Source organism: Acanthochromis polyacanthus, chromosome 3, assembly GCF_021347895.1.
Source record: "Acanthochromis polyacanthus isolate Apoly-LR-REF ecotype Palm Island chromosome 3, KAUST_Apoly_ChrSc, whole genome shotgun sequence".
Taxonomy (NCBI): domain Eukaryota; kingdom Metazoa; phylum Chordata; class Actinopteri; family Pomacentridae; genus Acanthochromis; species Acanthochromis polyacanthus.
Window position 1 is genome coordinate 28791872 of NC_067115.1, and position 19960 is coordinate 28811831.

The following is a 19960-nucleotide window of genomic DNA, read 5'->3' on the forward strand; positions in this document are numbered from 1 at the left end:
CTACCCGCATGTATTGATAGCTCAAGAGGTTGCGCCTCTGTGGTTGTGAGTTCAAGCTCAGCTTGTGACATTTTGCCGCTGTTCTTCGACATTTTCTCAAAGTGCTGTCTTACCAACGACACGGAAGCATATGAGAAAAGCAGGCATGTCGCACCAATGCTAAACTTTGATCTCAAGTAGAGGGCCACAAAATATCGTCCCATGGGCCGCAGTTGGCCCGCGAGTTTGAGACCCATGAATTAAAGCATTATTATTATTATTATTATTATCATCATTATTATTATTATTTTATGACTGGAGCGGCCCAACAATAAAGCGGCCCACCGGGGATATCCCCAGTGTTCCCGATTACCCAGCCCGCCACCCAGGGTGTGCATTTCCATCTGACAATGGCTGTGGTCTCCATCCCCCCCACTTTTAAAAAGAAACTGACACCCTTGCTATTATCTTAACAAAGACAGCCAAACTGACGCACCATTTGGGGTATTCTCCATGAACTACTTAAGCTTTGGTGGAAAGAGACTCGGACGCTGTTGTATCTCATGTCATGATAAGTTACTTCAGTCAATAAATATGACACGCACAATATAAACAGCATATGGGTAGCTGTTTCCAACACGTAGTTTAACTTGAAGTTCCGCAGGGGTTGTTGTACTGGATTACCTGTTACCACAAATATTTAAATATGTTCACCTGATGTAAATGAGGTTGTTCCTGTTATTTCATAACCACTTATATCACTAGAAATATCAAGGCTGCTGGTTAGCTCCTTTTTCGATGCATATGTAAACTATATTAATGTCCATGGGCAGAAATCGGATAAGGATTAGAGGAAAATCTGCACAGTTTTTCTTGTTTTAAATCTCTGATCAGAAGCCCATATTTCTTAGGCTTTTATGTTAAACCAGCTCATTTGATAACTGAGGTCTTGCGTTGTTATTTTTTTGGTCGGAAGTAGAGTTTCTTGGTGAGCATCGAAGCAAAGCAGGGCACTTGCTTCTTCCCAATGGCATTCCGGTCAGAGGCGCGCAAAACGCTCCTCATTGACACTTTTCTGTTGACCAGCGTGAGTAATTCTGTGAATTCAAGGGAATCCCCAAACTCCCGCAGTATCTCACACAGATCCTGGACATACCAGGAGCCGTTTATGGTCTCCCGGTGGGAATAGTAACCTTATAAAACGACACAAAAACACAAAAAAGTTAGTATGGATGCTGAATGAGAAAAAGGATATTAACAACCATAAAAACCTCATAGTGCTGGTGGAAAAGGTACACACGTGGACAAAATTGTTGGTACCCCTCAGTTAAAGAAGGAAAAACCACAATTCTCACTGAAATCACTTGAAACTCACAAAAGTAACAATAAATAAAAATTTATTGAAAATTAAATAATCAAAAACAGCCATTACTTTTGAATTGTTGATTAACATAATTATTTAAAAAAACAAACTAATGAAACAGGCCTGGACAAAAATGATGGTACCTCTATAAAAGATTGAAAACTATTTGACCAGAGTGACATGATTAACTCAGGTGTGTCATTTAATTGACATCACAGGTGTTTCCAAACTCATAATCAGTCAGTCTGCCTATTTAAAGGGAGACAAGTAGTCACCCTGCTGTTTGGTGAAAAGGTGTGTACCACACTGAACATGGACAACAGAAAGCGAAGGAGAGAATTGTCCCAGGACATCCGAAAAAAAATTATAGACAAACATCTTAAAGGTAAAGGCTATAAGACCATCTCTAAACAGCTTGAAGTTCCTGTGACAACAGTGGCTCATATTATTCAGAAGTTCAAGACCCACGGGACAGTAGCCAACCTCCCTGGACGTGGCCGCAAGAGGAAAATTGATGACAAATTGAAGAGACGGATCGTTGGAATTGTATCCAAAGAGCCCAGAGCAACCTCCAAAGAAATTAAAGGTGAACTCCAAGGCCAAGGTACATCAGTGTCAGATCGCACCATTCGTCGTTATTTGAGCCAAAGTGGACTTCATGGGAGACGACCAAGGAGGACACCACTGCTGAAAAAAACTCATAAAAAAGAGAGACTGGAATTTGCAAAAATGCATGTTGACAAGCCACAAAGCTTCTGGGAGAATGTCCTTTGGACAGATGAGACCAAACTGGAGCTTTTTGGTAAGGCACATCAACTCTATGTTCATAGACTCAAAAACCAAGCATACGAAGAAAAGAACACTGTCCCTACGGTGAAACATGGAGGAGGCTCAGTAATGTTTTGGGGCTGCTTTGCTGCATCTGGCACAGGGTGTCTTGAAAGTGTGCAAGGTACGATGAAATCTGAAGACTATCAAGGCATTCTGGAGAGAAATGTGCTGCCTAGTGTCAGAAAGCTTGGTCTCAGTCGCAGGTCATGGGTCTTCCAACAGGACAACGATCCAAAACACACAGCCAAAAACACCCAAGAATGGCTGAGAGAAAAGCGTTGGACTATTCTAAAGTGGCCTTCTATGAGCCCAGATCTGAATCCCATTGAACATATGTGGAAGGAGCTGAAACATGCCATTTGGAGAAGACACCCATCAAACCTGAGACAACTGGAGCTGTTTGCTCATGAGGAGTGGGCCAAAATACCTGTTGACAGCTGCAGAACGCTCATTGACAAATACAGAAATCGTTTAATTGCAGTGATTGCCTCAAAAGGTTGTGCAACAAAATATTAAGTTATGGGTACCATCATTTTTGTCCAGCCCTATTTCATTAGTTTGTTTTTTTAAAATAATTATGTTAATCAACAATTCAAAAGTGATGGCTGATTTTGATTATTTAATTTTCAATAAATTTTTATTTATTGTTACTTTTGTGAGTTTCAAGTGATTTCAGTGAGAATTGTGGGTTTTTCCTTCTTTAACTGAGGGGTACCAACAATTTTGTCCACATGTGTATGTGAACCCTTGAGTTAATGACCTCAGAAAAAGCTGACTGGAGTCAGGTGTTAGCATACCAGGAGTCTTGTTAAGAAAATTAGTCTGAAGGTGTAGACTAGAGCTATTTTGATGGATAAAAACCCACTCAAACTTTTTGAGTTTGCTCTGTAAGCATATGTGAGTCATCAAAAGAGCTTTCAGAGGATCTACCATCAAGAATTGTTGATTTTACTTAGCGCTGGAAAGGGTTACAAAGTGATTTCAAAGACTTTAGAAATTTACTAGTCTACAGTTAGGCAAACGATCTACAAATGGACACACCTTGGGATTGTGGCTACTCTACCAGGAAGTGGGCCCTCAGTCCCAGTGACCCCAAGAGCACAAGAAAGACTCGTCAACGAGCCAAAGAAACAACCCTCAGTGGCAGCCAAAAATTTGAAGGCATCATTGGAACTAGCTAACATCTGTGTTCGTGAGTCTACAGTACGTAAAACATTGAACAATCAGGTTTGGATGGATGGCAGGACACCATGAAGGAAGCCACTGTTTACTAAACAGAACATTCTTTCATGGCTGAAGTTTGCAAAAGAGCACAATGACACTACAGTGCTTCTGCCAAAATGTTTTGAGGACTGATGAACCCAAGATAGAGCTATTTGGACAGAACACACGGCAGTACATCTGGCATAAAAGGGGCACTGCATGAAAACATCCCAACCATAAAGTATGATGGAGGAAACATCATGGTTTGGCCTGCTTTGCTGTATCTGGGCCTGGCCAGCTAGCAATCATTTAGTCTAACGTGAATTCCCAAGTGTATCAAAAAATTCTTCAGAATAATGTGAGAACGTCTGTACATCAGCTGAAACTCTGCAGAAGTTGGGTGATGCAACAGGACAATGACCCAAAACACCAGAGCAAGTCCACAACAGAATGGCTAAAGAGAAACTAAATGTGTTGTGACAGTGTCACCTAAGTGATAAAATTAAAAGAAATAAAGAACCATAAATAACATGATGAAAACAAAATGAAAGTTTTCTGGTCTTTGTGCATGATGTTCCCTGTGCTAAAAAATTATTTAGGTAGGTGGGATAATAAACAATTCCAAAATAGTAATTAAAAAATGTGGTAAACAAAGGTTATATAAGGAGGATGTGGCGTAAAGGAACGGGGGGGGGGGGGACAAGGCGTGAGCGGGAGCGACAGGAGGCTGCTGAAAGGAAAGGAGTGTTTAAAGTTTAAAAAAGAATGATCAGAGGCCTAAGACGTTTTAATAAGGTTGGAAAAAGACTATTGAACCTGTAAAGAGCCCAGATCCTACCGGAGCCGACCAGACGTACACTCCCGGCCGTCAACATCTTAACGCGGACGCCGCCCCAAGAGACAAAGGGATCCTTCACATAAGGATTATGTCCTCTGCACCCAGGATATTGGTGAGATCCACCCTTTTTGAAACTCTTTTTTTTCTGGTATACCAGTATTTTCTTTAACGATCGATCGCTTCTCTTTTTTTGTTAGCGGAACTTTCTTTTTGGGTTGGATTACCGTGTTGTTTTTTTTTTTGCATCGAACGGACGGAGGAAAAAGCCGCCGGCGTGAGGACCTTTCGGGATATAAACTTTCTTAAAAGTGTATTTGAAGTGGACCATTTGACTGGAAACTTTGCATTTCGTTAGGGAAGGACTTTTAGTTAATTTAGAAAGCATAAAGGTTTAGTTTCTATTTGGTAATCTTGTGGTAATATATTTTTTTATTTTTTGTATGGGGAAACAGTGTTTTTTTTGAGTAAAAGATGGAAGTAAAGAAACTTAAGAAATTTTAAAAGAGACTCCGATTGTGTTTATCGGCTGCATTGCTACTGATAGTGACAATTAACTTTTATTACTTCTGAGATGAACCCCTTGGTGAAGTGACCTCTACTTGGAAAAGTTTGAGTGTTACAGTGTCTTTTGGAGTAGCCCAGTCAGAAACCAAGACCTCAACCCAATAGAGATGTTATGGAATGACCTAAAGAGAGCCATACACGACACGTCCAAAGAATCTGACAGAGCTAAAGAAGTTCTGCCAGGAAGAATGGGCTAAAATTCCTAAACAAACTCCTAAACAAAATGCAGGTCTGATACACAGCAACAGGAAGTGCCTGGTTGAGGTTACTGATGTCAAGATGGGGTCAACCAGTTAGTATTTCCAACGGGGGTGTAATTTTAAGCACATTATATTTGTCAGTACTCTGGACTTAGATGAATATCAGATCACCTTTACTGACAAATTACTGCAGAAAACCATGAAATTCTAGGCTTGTGCTACCTGATCGCCACAGCGCCATTGGCACATCGTTTTGCTGGATGGCGCGGTCATACTGAACCACGTGAGCCACAGTGGCGCTCTATTTTTCTTGTAAAAAGCAACAAAAAAGGGTTCGACTTACTTTTTATTCGAAACGCCGGAGCGATAATATAAGAAAAACAAACTTTTTCTCTCTGCAGGCGTCGGAAATGGTCGGAGCCACCCGAATCTTGATCATGCACCCGGGTCATGACCCGCTCTCGGCCAATCACAGAAAAGCATGTTATTTTTACTGCGTGAAATCTCTGAACGGTGTGCCACAAGGAGAGTCATTTGCGATTAGGAAAAGCGAGAAAGAGGAGGTTTTTGTTGAGTTTATGCTACAGTTGTGAGATAAGGTACATAGTGAGGGTTGAAAAATTGGACATAGGAGGAAAAGAAGGTAAATTGGACATGAAATTAATATTTTTATGGGTCAAAAACTTTTTTATCATGAACATGTTTCAGGTACAGGTTTTTAAATGGCCAAATGCATCTATATATGGGAATATGTCTTCACCCCTGACTGCCTGTTTTTATGAAAAGAACATTAAATTTGGATCTGAAAGTTTAGTAAAATGATATAGATATAGTCACGTTGTGGGGGGTGGGGGGTTACTGCAGATACTCCTCACAGTGACAGTGACATCGGTCAACTGTGAAAAAGGAGTGAGTAGGTACACAGCCATAAAAACTTCTGCTAGGAACTGCCTCAAGGTGGAGTCCGTTGACGAGTTGGTTACTCTGTCCCTGGAGGCGCCACCCTACAAGGAATTTCCCTATGACTTGTCATTCAAGATGTGGTGCCTCAACAGGAACAGGAGGGCCTACCGCCAGATGCTCAGAGCAGCCGAGGAGGAGTGTAAAAACGATGAAAATAACAACATACATACATATAAGTAGAAATAAAGTAGTTAAAATAGAACTGTTTAATTGAGCATTTTTAACTCAAAATGCACCAAAATGCTAGCCTAGCCACGCTAGAACCAGGTCTGAAGATGCAAGGGTCTAGGAACTCTCGACAAGGAGGGAGGTGGGCCAAAATGTTGTCTTTCAAATCACTCTGCAGCAGTTGGGTAGGTATACAACCAATCAGGGCAATGAATAGGCTGATGTAGTTCCTAGAGCGCCGGAAATCAGAGGATGCGGGAGTTCGATGAAGCCTTATTTATACAGTCAATGGGTGAAGCTCAAGTATATTACAGACATGTTAACAAAGATTATTCAGAGTCGGTGCTAATGGAGCTCATTGACTGTTGTCGACCCTGGCAGAGAATTAAATTCGTTGCCGTGGGTAGTCTAGCGCGGCTAGGCTAGTTGTTTCCTGTTGTTTCTGTCAGAATCGTCGCGCCTCTGTCGTCACTTAGTTACGCCCGCCTTCTGACTCTACACTTCATGGTGATTCGTCAGCCAGTTTTAGGAGCATCCAACCTCGAGGCTTACCGAGGGTAACTCGACCCACCCTGGCAGAGAATTAAATTTGTTGCCGTGGGTTGTCTAGCGCGGCTAGGCTACCAGAATGCAGGAAAATAACTCAATTTTTTCCGCTATCACTGACACAGAAGTTTGTGGCTTTTTGTGGCTCACTGTTATTGTTATGAGTGAGCCACAGTGGCTCTTCATTTCAAGTTCCTAGTGCAAGCATACAAATTCCAAAAGGTTCACATACTTTTTCTTGCCATGCTATGTAACATTGACTAGACATGAGCATCACTGGGGCCCAAGTGGACAGAATAAAATTTATCAGCTGCTTAACTTTTGAAATTCTACTTAAAGTTCATATTTAAAATACCATGGCTGGAACATTTGCTTTCATTCCAAACAAACTGTACCAGAGTCCAATTGGTGGACCTTCCTTTTCAAGTAGTCCCGGTACTGTTGTTTGGTCTGTAACCAGTTTAAATGGACAGCTTTCACACCAGCCCAAACCAACCACTGTCAAACATCCTGCATGACTCACCTTCAGCCACAGAATAGCACATGATAAAATCTGCTCCGGCAGGGAGGGTGTTTACGGCGCTAGCATCCACCACCACCTCGTTTGTCTTTAAGTCGCTGTCCACAGCGTCACAGACGGTCACCGGGACATCATGCTTGTCTCCGCGGCATGCCTAGAGACAGACACTTTCACTTAGAATGCATTCTCAAACCACTGGTTTCCACACAAAGCATTAAAACAGGTAACACTGGGTTTTGGTGTTTAGTGGCATGTACCTGTATGATAAAAATCTTTGGCTTTCCTGCCAGGCTCTTGCACTTGTCTCCTTTGAACAGGGATGTGATGTCCTTGATGCTGATCTTGCCGTCATAGGCGTACACATGATCATCCTCGCCGTGGCTGAGGAAGGCGAGCACAAAGCAGTCGGCGTCTGAGTGGTCTTCCTCAGCAGCTGGTGAGACAACAGGTATTTGTTAGACTTGCAACTAAAAGGATTTGACAAAGTTTTCTTTCCATCAACAGGAGACCAAGGAATCATGCAAGAACTGTCATTTGAGTGATGTGTACCTGCACAGATTTTATCCAGGACCTCCACCTGTTTGTAGTTCTCGTAACTCCTCACATCAAAGTTTAACTCCAGCAATCTAATTTAAAAGAGAAAATCAGTCGACCGTATGATAAAACATGATCACGAAAAAGGGGCAAAGCACTGGAAATGTACGACCAAATGTTACCACAGGAAAGACTTACAGCTGCTGAACAAGTGCAGGCATGTTCCTAAGCAGACTGTTTTGCCCCTCCAGCAGCTGGCTGGGAATGATACCTTTTCTCTAAGTTGGCGCAATCAGTGTTGGTTCCATGTCTGTCATTCAAGCCCAGGCGCCAGAAGAAGCGCTCCTGGTTAAAGATGAGTGCGAGGCCTCGCCGCTTGTTGGCCATCTTGTACTCCTCTGTGGGATCCAAAGCTAATGAGCTGTTTAAAAATGAAAATCAGCGTGTGAACATAGACGATCCTGAGTGTGTACCGGACCAAGTAAGTAAAATTTATTTATATAGCACATTTCATAGATACAAAACTGTTAGAACAGGAGTGCTACAGCTAAAGTATGGCGCATAAAAAACAATAAATAAAGTTTAAAATAAAACAAAGCAGTTGCAGGTCAACCAAAAGCCTGTCTGAATAAAACATTTTCAGCCGCCTGATAAAAGCTTCACAGGAGTCGACCGATCTGAGCTGTACAGGAAGATTATTCCACAGTTTTGGTGCGAGAATTTGGAAAGCAGTCACCACAGGTTTTGTCGTTGACTAGAGGGACAACAAGTCATTTTTGTTGTCTATGGGGCGTAAGGGTGAAGGAAGTTGGTAATATACCACAGTGTTTGACCCCACAGAACCTTAAAAGTTAGCACCAGTATTTTAAAATGAACACAAAGTTGATCTGGAGCCAGTGAAGAGAAGATAGGACTGGGGTGATGTGGGATCTCTGGCTAGTTCCTGTTAAAAGACGGGCAGCTGCATTTTGGACTGTCTGAGGGCGGTTTAGATAGGGCTGATTTAAAAAGGTGAAAAGGGCATTACAGTAATCTAAACGAGATGAAATAAAAGCATGGAAAATCATCTTCAATTCCACCTTGGACAGCATGGATTTTATTTAACTATGTTGCACAGATGTAAAAAACAGGAACATGTTGGCTGGCTGACATGGCTGTCTAGTGACAGAGACTGGTCCAAAATCACATTTAGATTTCTAAGGCAAAGTTTAACACAGTCTCTTAACCTCTAAACATGCATTTTAATGGATGGTATCCATTTGTCAAGAGATTCTGTTTTGCTTGTGTTTAACTGAAGGCAGTTATCAGACATCCAGATATTACTAGCCTGCAAACAGTCAGTTAAAATTGATAATCTGTTCCTCTCTTCGGGTTTGAATGAGTAATATAATTGAATGTCATCAGCATACAGATGATACCCACATAAAGAAACTATTTACCTTGTGATGAAGGCATCGGTCTCTGTTAGGTTCTCCGTGCATGCTATAGAAAACAACACACACATGAATAGCACATGCAACAATTACAAAATAATAATGTAATGACAAGTCTTGCAGGCCATTTTAATGTTACACTCTAAAAAATTTAATGCCACAAATTACATGGGTTTGGGTTTTTTTTTGTAAAAGATTATTTTTATATGAAAACTGCCCCTACATTTGACCACCTATGGGCAGTCATTCTCTGAATTCCATGTTTTCTAGCCTTTTTTGCTGGAATTTGCATTTCCATCATTTCACAGCTCTTCTCCACCTGATCTAGACTGCCAGCACCCGACCGGCTGGAGCAATTATTGAAATGGTTCGGCATGTTTACACAGATGCACATAACTGATGAATCTCAGTCAATAATTATATATATATATATATATATATATATATATGTTTATACACACACACATATATATATATATATATATATATATATATATAAACAATAGTGCTGTTGCCAAAAATACACAGGAGAATGAAGTTGCTGTTAAAAAGTACAACTACAAGTGCATGAATTCCTCCATCGCTGATAGTGTGGGGTCAAGCAGCCATTGTTCCACCAGCTTAGAGTCCTCATGGCCCTCAATAGCTGCCTGACAGGTGGAGAAAGGTGGCGAAGGCTGCTAAAAGAACAGAGGCCAAAAGTGACACCTCTGCTCCCCACCCTACAGATGGGTTACACTTTGTGTGCAAAGGCAGCCACTTCAGGGGAGTTTGACAGCTAGGAAGGTATTGTACACCTCTCTTTTCTTGTTTTTCCTGTTTTCCTTTTATTAGGTTATTTGGGTATACAGTCAGGTGAAACTAGTGAAGTTTAATGCAACGGTCCTCAGGTAAAGCTAACTTTTAGGAAGCTTGTGAAGCTCAGTTTTTTGTTACGGTTTCTGTAGAGTGGTGTTGATTCAACATGATCAAAAAACAAGACAAAATATTACAAAACGAGACACGAAGTGACAAAAGCGAGAAACAAAATGACAAAATTGAGACAAACGGCACAAAACAAAACGGAGACAAAAAATTTGACAAAAAAGGTACCAAGCGATAAAAAAAAGGACAAACAAGATAAAAAAGGACAAAAGCATGAAGCAAAACTACAAAAATGACACAAACCAATAAATAAAGTGAAACAAAAAAGACAAAAATTAGACAAAAAAGGAAGCATGACAAAAACAAACAAAACGACAAAAAAATGAGACAAACGACACGAAACTAAACAAAAAGAGACAAAATTTGACAAAAGTTACAAAGCGACAAAACAATGGACAAACAACACAAATGATACAAAAAATTACACAAATGACATTAACGGGAAACAAAACAACGACAAAAACATGAGACAAAGGGGCAAAAGTCAGACAAAAAAACAAGACAAAATATTACAAAAACTACAAAAGAACAATCTATTATTTTTACTTTATGATAAAAACAACTGGTCATGGTCTAGAAATTCTATCAAAATTTATAGTTGTACAAGTTTACAATTTATAATTAATATCTTCTCTGTAATTTTTACACTTACCTTGAACTCACCTTACCTTGAACTCACCTTGAACACAACTAAATTTGTCTAAAGGACTGTTGCGTATCAATATATGAACTGGCTGAGTTACGACATCCTCTGTGTTCATACCCGCAACATTACCAGTTTCTATATTACACAGAATCAACAGCAATACTGGGAAATAAAATCCTGTTCACATGATAACTAGTCATCTGCTTAATCTTACCCTGTCGGAAATGGACTGTACTTTGGCTTTGCTGGCAATAAAATATCACAACTTTTGTCCTGTTTGTTTCACTTTTTCACTATTAAGAGTCTGTCCTCTCCTGTTACAAGTTTGTGAAGAAACTTTCAAAGGAGAAGTTAAGTGTAAAAGCTCACCCGCCCTGTCTGTGGCTGGTCTGCTGTCCTTAGCAACACTTCCTGGGAAAGTTGGAAAAAACAACAGTGAAGTCCTGACTTTGAAAAGGCTTTAACGATATTAAAAACCCGCCTCATGTGTTGCATTAACTTTATAAGGCAGTAAATAGAAGAGCAAACCACAGCTGAGGTTTAACAACACCTATGTGAGAACACAGTAAACACACTTCTACTCATCACACTGGGCTAAAGTTACAGAAAAAAACACACTCAATAGCATTTACTTCTCAGATTTTAAATAGTCGAGAATTTCTACGCCTGTTTTGAGTTAAAAACATAGATTTAAAGCAGTTACCTCCAGACATGTTCACAGCTCTTCTTCTCTTCGACTGACACACTGAAAAATGAATTTGTTTCGTCAAGCTAACACTAATGAACAGGTTGTAGCTCCGCCTCCTGGAATCTCATTGGCTCAGAGTATCAAACGGATAATCCAATTGGCTCTCACATCTGTCAGCCAAAGCTCAACCTTCAGGGCTTCCGTGTTTTGCCACCTCCGATCAGCGAAACTTTAAACATTGAAGATTTAACAAATCGTAAACACAAAGCGGGAGATTAAGGATGGTAGAGGCGAAGATTAGGACAGATAAATATATGGATATCGTGTGGTCATCCTTTTAGAGGCTGCACGTTGTTAAGTGATGAATATTTAGCCTACATTCATATGAAGTTGATAGAAAAAAACATTAAAAACGCACACTTTTTATACAACCTCCTTAAACACATCTAATCTTGACAATGGCATTTATTAAAGGACTGTTTTAGTTATTATATCTTCAGTTTTCACTTCACTCACCAGGCAGCTTGATTAGTTTTAGTTGATTAGTTATCATGTGAACAGGACAATATTTCCCAATATGTCCTTTGATTCTTTGTCAAATAGAAACTAATAATCAGGGTAGTTAAAGTTGATGCTTAGTCTTATCACGTCTGAATGGACTCTACTTTGACTTTGCTGGCAAGAATTGCACAACTGATCCAGTCAGTCAGTTCCAGGTGAATTTGGCCTTATTTCTTATTATCAAAATCATTAAACAATAAAAAACTCCAATGACAACTGTTGAAAATCAGCCTATCCTACAATAAAATATAAAACAGACTATGTGTTAGGCTATTTCCACCCAGTTCTTTTGATGGAGTAGTCAGGAGACTTCTTCTTAAGTCAAAAGAGTATTTATTACACCAAGATTGAATGTGCAATACAGAGCTTTTGGTCTGAAATGCCTTTCCTTAACCAACAAGTGTTCAGTCAGTTCAAGCAGAATCAGACTGCCTGGTCTTCCCCCGACCCACTATTTTATAGTCTAACAATGTTGCATCTCTCTAGGTCACGTTGACTTGATACGTGGAGCGACTCTCCGTTCCTTCTGGTGCAGTTTTGGTTGACTCGCTTCTCCTCCGCCTGCTTCAAGGCCTTCCCCTGCAAAACAAATGATCTGCATCTACACGACAAGCATTCAACCAATTATCTAGTATTATCTATTAACTGTCATATTTGTTTTGTCACAGTCTGTAATTTACCACTTCTGTTACTGTATTTTTACTAAATATCAAAGGCACACTATGCATTAGAAATCACTTAGTATAAGCAATAAATGTAAATAATAGGCACTTAATATATGGTTTTGCAAAGATAGCTTAAGTCAATGTGCTACAATTATTCTCTAAGCATCATGATTAATTATTATAGGCACTTAAAGCATTAATTTCCCACACAACCAATACATAAAAAAATGTCAACAAAAGCTTTATTGTGACTGACAAGTTATCGGATGTTTTCTACATGAGTGTAAACCAATGTGTTCTGCTCCACATTTTATAAACGGAAACCTACATTTTATGCAACAGAAACACACAATGTTGACATAATAATCACACGTTCCTCTAAGGGAAATGGGAGAAATGGCAGCTTTACATTCTAAGAACATCAGACAATTTAGTTCATTCAGGTTCTATTTCATCTGAGACAAACAGCTCCATCTACAATCAAGTAAATGTATATTTATTAATAATTTATTGCTGCAAATATTATTCCTAATATGCGATGAATTGTATTCTTGGCTATGTAGAAATCGATTTAAAAAAACAACTTCAGGTTGCTCTACTTTTAATAAATTAGTGTAAATCAGTTAAACATGTACAAGCTAAACAGAGTCAGTAGTGTTTTGTTTTTTTAACTGGAAACTTACTAGGAGATTATAAAGATTTAACATACAAATAAAATAAAGTGTTGTTTTAAAGACTGGATCTTTCCCAAGTCCCAAATCAAGCACCATCAGGGAAAATTCACATTAAATACAATTAATGGCATATAAATAATCAATTACACAAGATATATATTCATTGTCCACTTTCCCATTCAATGTACAAACACGTATATTTTAAAACACTAACAAAAAGGACAAAGGACAAAGATTAGTGCCAGATAAAGAAGCTCTATCCCTGAGAAAAACCTACAAGTCTGAAAAGAAAAGTTTATTGCTGGCAGCGTTTATTCAGCGTTGAGTTTCTGTTGGAGTCAGATCCTCAGCCTGAGTCCAGTGGTGGTGTTACAGCTCCCTCTTCATTTCATATTGACACACACAGGAGTCTCGCTGACTGTCCAGATATGGCTTACATCCCAAGTGCATAACAGCGTCGAAAAGCAGAGTCACTGCTGACTCACATGCTGTCAAGATGGAAAGAACAAGGATCGATATGAGCAAACACACAACAAGAGGAAGGAGGTGGGTGTCAGGTTACTGTGAATGATTTGCAAACATTTAAATACAGCAGAGAACAAATACAGGTTTTGTCGTAGTTTAAAATCCAGCTGACTTCAGTCAAATAAAAAGGAGACAGCAGCACAGAGATCCAGGTGGCAGAACAGATTTGATTAAACTCTCTAAATAAAACTTGGCATATGATCATGATCTTATTCCAGACCAAAGCAATGAAGATACTTTAATCCAATTTGTGGCTAATAAAATGAGCGTGATGTTGTGGTGATGATTCCACATTGAACTGTCAGCTTGGTTCATTGTGATCCCAATAACACAGATTACAGCGCCTATATTGTCAACATTTAAAATGGTGGTTCTCAGAATTAGAGATGGTTGAGGAAAACAAACAGGTGTTGTTGTGTTCACCTAGATTTTACACAAATTTAAATCAGATCCTTTTTTGTAGTGTTGCTTCCCCTATCATTGTTACCAAATGATGGAAATCCTGGTTGTAAAGATTTTTGGCTTCTGAAGGTGCAATGCCAGAAAAGGCTTGAGAATCATGGATTTAAAATACAAGTCAATGTTTCCCTCTGCTGGATCTACTGTGTACTACAACAATGTGCTTTCTAATTGGTAGTGTCTACAGATATGGACCCGTATCTGTAGCCTGTGGCCTACGGATACGGCACTTTCCATTTGCCAGACAGATACGGACCCGTACGCAAGTCTTGCGAGTCAAGAAGCTGCTAACCACTGCAAACTGTTGAAAGGTAAGCAAAGGTTAAGGTTAGGGTTAGTGTTAGGGTCAGGTTTAGGGTCCGTATCGCTAGCGTCTACCGGGAGTCACGTGACCAGATCTCGCGTATCTGATTGGCAAATGGAAAGTACGGGTCCGTACCTCTAGCAACTACCTTTCTAATTCCATCCATCCATTATCTACACCGGTGTATCCTCATTAGGGTTGTGGAGGGCTGGAGTCTACCCCAGCCGACTTAGGGTGAAGACAGAGGACACCCTGGACAGGTCACCAGTCTATCACAGGACCACATATGGAGACAAACACTGAAGCTGTCTACAAGAAGGGCCTGAGTCGGCTCTACTTCCTCAGGAGGCTCAAGTCCTTCAATGTATGCAACTGCATGCTCCTGATGTTTTATCAGTCTGTGGTGGTAAGCGCCATCTTCTTTGCTGTAGTATGACGGAGTGCAGGAATCAAGGCGAAAGATGCCAAAGGACTGATGAAACTCATCAGGAAAGTGCAGTCTGTGGTGGTCACCCTGGAGGAGGTGATGGAGCAGAAGATGCTGACCAAACTGCTGGCCATCATGGACAACACCTCCTACCCCCTCCATAAAGCTGTGGATAACAGACTGATAAAACCCTGCAGCTCCTAGGAACAGAACAGGAGGGCATTCCTCCCCACAGCAACAAGACTTTTCAATATGTTTAGATCTATCAGATCACAAAAGGACTTCATCACTCTGCCTGCTGATGAAACTACTTTACATACTGGACACTTTACATTCTAACGCCATTCATTATAAGCTCATCAAAATGATGCCACGGCGAATGTGTGTTGTTCTCAGAGCTAAAGGCAGTCCAATGAAATATTAAGAGCGCTCGACGTTACTTTTTTTGGACAGGCAGTATATATCGTCATCCAAACTTAACCTCACATTTTGATGTGCAGAAAACACGCTGAAAGTGGGTCGAAAGGCAATTTAAAAAAAAAAAAAAAGATAAGTCAATCTAAAATTTCATAGATACAATTTGTCCATACTTTGACACAAAGTTTCAAGCAAATGCAGGTGGTTATGCAGAAGATCCCAATAACCAATCTGAGAGCAAAAAAACCCAGTTAGAGTGCAAATGAGCTGCTGCCTTGTGTGCAAAGCCTCTCTGATTTACAATCTTTAACTTAAAAAAATATGGAAAGAATTTCCACGACTAAATTGCTTTCATAAAGCATGAAATAATTATTTTCATCCAACTTAGCAAATTTGAGTTTACTCAGTTCATTTAAGTTGCACGTATTTATTTTGGTTGGAGTCAATGTAATTTACTTGAGTTAACTTCAATTGATAGAGTCCATATAACTCATTTCCTAAGGGTTGATCCAGCCTTTTCCAGTTAGTTCAACTTAATTCAGATTTGTCAGGTAAAGTTAAGTAAATCAAGTTAATCTAGTTTGAGTAAATCACTTTATTCAAACTGAAATGCATAATGTCTAGAGAAAGCCATCTAATTATGTGGAAATTGTTTGCATGATTTTTTCAAGTTCATTCAAAGCATGTTCATTTTAAGAATATAATTTAAGTAAGTTAAGTCTCACTACCACATAATGCAACCAGCTTGATCCCAGATAGCAAAGTATGGGTGAATCAATGTTGAATCTATGTTGAGACCTAACATAGAAATTATACAGAAAGCGCAAGGTTGATAAAATGTTGAGTCAACGTTTGCTTTTCAACCATAAATCACACTTTACCCAGATAACAAAAGATGTTAAATCAATGTTGAATTCGGGTTAAGAAGGTTGAATTTTGGTTACAGTGGAAGATTGATGGTTGGATCAACGTTGATTCAACAACATTTTGTCAACATTGAAGTTTGTGTTTAAAAGATACCATTGAATCTACATTGTATTTTGGTTTAATTAAAATGTTTGACAGGTCAATGTTTAATTAATGTTGAATCTATGTTTGCAAACATGTAATCTATGTAAGCAAATGCTGACTCAACGTTTTATCAACCTTGCGCTTTCTGTATAATTTCTACGTTAGGTCTCAACATATATTCAACATTGATTCACCCATAGTTTGCTATCTGGGATGTCATGGGTGGAAGAAACACACTTCAAAAGGAGTTAGTTGACAATAAAGTCCACTTCACAGTGCAGTACAACACTGGAAGCTGTTACCGCAAAAAGTGACAAGAATCTGGAGGATGTCACTTGACATTCCGCATCACTTTCTTACCTTGAACGCTCTGAGCCAATCCCAGAGTCCTTTGCACATTCCTGCAGATGGTCTCCAGACAGTCCTGGAACTGGTCGTCACACTCGTGTTTCTCGCGGCCGCAGGTGTCATAGCAGCGGTCATGTTGGTTACAACATTTGGTCATGGATGGGATACCTATATCAAACTGGAAACAGCAGCTCAGTTACACTTCTAATTCAGGCCAATTTATCAGCTGGGTTCCATTTATTGTCCAAGCTTGTGCTCTGAACTAAAAGTGTTGTGTACACATGCGTACAATTTGTGTATCACAGACACTTAGGATGCCTCCAATCCCCAAAACATAGTCGGATTACCTGAAACCCAAACAGTGGGGAGCCACATCCGTTGGGTGGTGGCTGCTTGTATCCGGGACGAGGAATTGGCTTGTACCCTGTGAACAAGGAGCAAAGGTGAAGATGTTTCTTGTTCTTACACGGTGTATTATCTGGCTGACAGAGATAACCATATTGCCACTCAAGGAGCGTTATACGGGGGGATTCTGTAGCTCCCAGCGGTTTTATAAACTCAAAATTCATTAAGTTGATACATATTACAGGCACAGCAGATGTATGAATAAATAATATCCAAATGTGTCAGGATGTGTGATACCAGGGGTGGCTCTTCACAGTAAAACATAGCTATTATTACTGTTACACAATCAACAGAAGCTAGTTTACCATCACTACATCTGTAATGACACAGTCCGTCATCGCCCCCAAACAGGTCCAGTGCTGCGTTCAGGTACGTATCAATTTTGTGTATTCCATTACGGATAGTTTTCAGAGTCATCCTCCAGTCTGGAGTCTCTGGCTCATTGTCGCAGGCGGACACATGTGAAAAACATCCGCACAAGTACAAACCCAACAGCAAAACGCAGATTTTGTAGCCGTAGTGCCGCATTATCCGATGAGCGACCGAGCCAGAGAGCAGCGCGTCCCGACACATCGGTTTCACTGGTTTATTCCTGAAAACGTCGCCTCGAGAGCATCTCAAGTGTCACTTCTGCTTGTTTTCATTTCGCTTCCACAACAACACGGAGGAGGCACGAGCCCAACCGCCGCAGCTTCCGGGTTTCACGGTGTCACGTGACCGCTGCTAAACAAATAAGATGATGTCACACGCAGCAAGGAAGAAGAAAAAAATCCTCTGAGATACACGTCAGTGCTGTACAAAACGCAACTTTATTATATTTCAAAGGTTGATTAACAGAAAGACATTCTGGCCTACATTACCCACAGTTCAACGGGCTGCCATAAGTCCTAAATCCTAAAACCTGTGGCCCGCGGCCCAAAATCACAGTGCCAGAGGGTCCAATCTGGTCCATGGGATGACGTTGTAAAGTGTAAAAGTTAAGTCATTATGTTTTCAGCAGGGTTGGTTTCGAACACAGGTCTGAGATTAACTGCCTCAAGCAACAAATTCTGTGGCATTTTTTTTTTAACACTTTCAAGTATCTCAACTTAAATTTTAGTACAGTACTTGAGCACATATGTTGTCATTTCGGACATACTTTTCATGATAAAGAAATCATTTGGGATTTTTCATTATGATAAAGAAATTTGGATTCTTTTCAGCCATTTTTTCTTTGTCATGATAAAGGATTCTGGAATAATTTAGGAATTTTTTTTCATAATAAAGTGATCGGGAGTCATTTTGGACAGGTTCATGTCATCATTTTTTACATCTGATGTTCACTGTTTTGTAGTTGAAGTTAATCATCAGACACAGTAATGGAAACACTGCAGGTTTAGCAGCATCGTTAGCTGATGAAGTTTTAATCTGAAATGCTGTGCTGACTGAATGGCGGAGCCTTCCAACTCCGTTTCTGGACACTTACTTGGACCCCCATTGAGCCATGTGTCAACAATGACCCTGACCCAGTAACTCAGGATGATTCTCAAACCAATTATGCACAATATTAACCAATATTAACCTGTGAGTTGATTGAAAAGGCAGTGAATCTGTTTTTTTAAGGTCAAAAACGCAGAGGGCAGCATCACAGATTTTGTAGTTGATGTAACTGATTTTCAGGAGCACTCATTAGATGAGCAGATTACAGTTGGACAACTGTATGAACAAACAAAGCCACCACTCTTGCATTTTTACTTAACAACCATAAAGACGGACAGTAGCATTGACACACAGCCAGACAAAAGCAGTGGAACAACTGCACAAGATTTTGAAAACATGGAACAGACATCTGGCTCTACTCACCACAATCCCAGCACAACTCTGGCAGAGGCTGAGGTATCAAATACTGTTGATGTCATATATGTAGAAAGCAGCAATGCTCTTTCAGACATAAGCAGCGATGATGTTTCCTTACTGTACCCCACTGCTGACATGAATGATTTGTCCAGTGTGCAAGAGTTTGATGGAGCAGCTAGTGTGGATGTGTTAGAGGATAGTGGCACTGTCACATTCTCCACAGGGCACATCTCTGCAATAAACAGTGTCAATCTTGATGACGCTTTACCTCTTTCTCCGCCATTATATGGGTCTGTGCATTCTCTTCCACTCCTTGATATGTTACAGGAGCCCATTGCTCATAGGCAGAGAACAAAGAAAGTTCTTGTTCTTTATCGTGGACAGTACCTTACAGAACTTATTTCACATTTTTGTGAAGAAAATGTCATGCTAGAGAACGTTTCTATCGAAGTGGTACTTCCTGATGGAAGGCTGGAAAAGGCTGTTGATGCAGGCGGAGTCCTGAGAGATGTGCTTTCTGCATTTTGGCAGGATTTTTATGAGCAGTGCACACTGGGGAATGATTTTAAGGTGCCTTATCTTCGTCACTATTTTGGTCAGCAAAAGTGGGAAAGAATTGGTCGAATCATTACATTTGGTTGGCAACAAGAGAAATACCAGCCTATAAAAATTGCATCTGTAATATTGGAACAAGCAGCCCTGGGATGTATTAAAAGTAGTCAGCTACCTCAGGTTTGTAACAGACTCAGATAGAATGGTCTTTGAAACCTGCCGATCAGATTTTGAAGGTGTGGACCAGGAAAAGTTGCTGAAGAGTGCCAACAGGTGATAATTTCAAACAACTGCGGGAGAAGCTAGCCCACCAAAAGCCGATCCAAGAACCTACCTTTGTCACTGAGCAGTGGAGCAATGTGCTTGCACCCTTAAA

At 40.1% G+C, this 19960-nt stretch overlaps 3 protein-coding genes across 4 annotated transcripts in view; all 3 read right to left on the reverse strand.

The window, feature by feature from the left end:
* psip1a (PC4 and SFRS1 interacting protein 1a) overlaps positions 1-19960 on the reverse strand; it is a 259251-nt gene that overhangs the window by 175448 nt on the left and 63843 nt on the right. The gene's annotated exons all lie outside the window — the stretch shown is intronic.
* On the reverse strand, positions 787-11484 carry LOC110957077 (caspase-6). Of its 2 annotated transcripts, XM_022202917.2 has the most exons (8): positions 11416-11484; positions 11082-11123; positions 9149-9191; positions 7981-8130; positions 7725-7801; positions 7433-7608; positions 7179-7329; positions 787-1172 (listed from the first exon to the last, which is right to left on the reverse strand). In XM_022202917.2, the coding sequence occupies exons 1-8, from the start codon at positions 11423-11425 to the stop codon at positions 937-939; spliced, it is 885 nt and encodes a 294-aa protein (XP_022058609.2). In that variant the 5' UTR covers positions 11426-11484; the 3' UTR covers positions 787-936. The 2 variants fall into 2 exon arrangements, with proteins under 2 accessions (XP_022058609.2, XP_022058610.2); XM_022202918.2 differs by lacking the exons at positions 9149-9191; positions 11082-11123; positions 11416-11484 and having other exon boundaries at positions 7908-8052.
* Positions 12852-17917, reverse strand: pla2g12a (phospholipase A2, group XIIA). The gene is made up of 4 exons (XM_022202915.2): positions 17502-17917; positions 17139-17215; positions 16804-16969; positions 12852-13788 (listed from the first exon to the last, which is right to left on the reverse strand). The coding sequence occupies exons 1-4, from the start codon at positions 17767-17769 to the stop codon at positions 13670-13672; spliced, it is 630 nt and encodes a 209-aa protein (XP_022058607.2). The 5' UTR covers positions 17770-17917; the 3' UTR covers positions 12852-13669.

What these genes read in the sequence shown, in the direction of transcription:
- LOC110957077 (XM_022202917.2), bottom strand. An exon ending in ACCAGCCACAGACAGGGCGG is followed by an intron (nt 9,192 to 11,081) that starts GTGAGCTTTTAC and finishes TGTTTTCTATAG; the next exon opens with CATGCACGGAGAACCTAACA. An exon ending in ACCGATGCCTTCATCACAAG is followed by an intron (nt 8,131 to 9,148) that starts GTAAATAGTTTC and finishes ATTTTTAAACAG; the next exon opens with CTCATTAGCTTTGGATCCCA.
- pla2g12a (XM_022202915.2), bottom strand. Translation starts at nt 17,769, where the DNA reads ATGTGTCGGGACGCGCTGCTCTCTGGCTCGGTCGCTCATCGGATAATG. An exon ending in TCATTACAGATGTAGTGATG is followed by an intron (nt 17,216 to 17,501) that starts GTAAACTAGCTT and finishes CCTTGTTCACAG; the next exon opens with GGTACAAGCCAATTCCTCGT. An exon ending in CCCCACTGTTTGGGTTTCAG is followed by an intron (nt 16,970 to 17,138) that starts GTAATCCGACTA and finishes TGCTGTTTCCAG; the next exon opens with TTTGATATAGGTATCCCATC.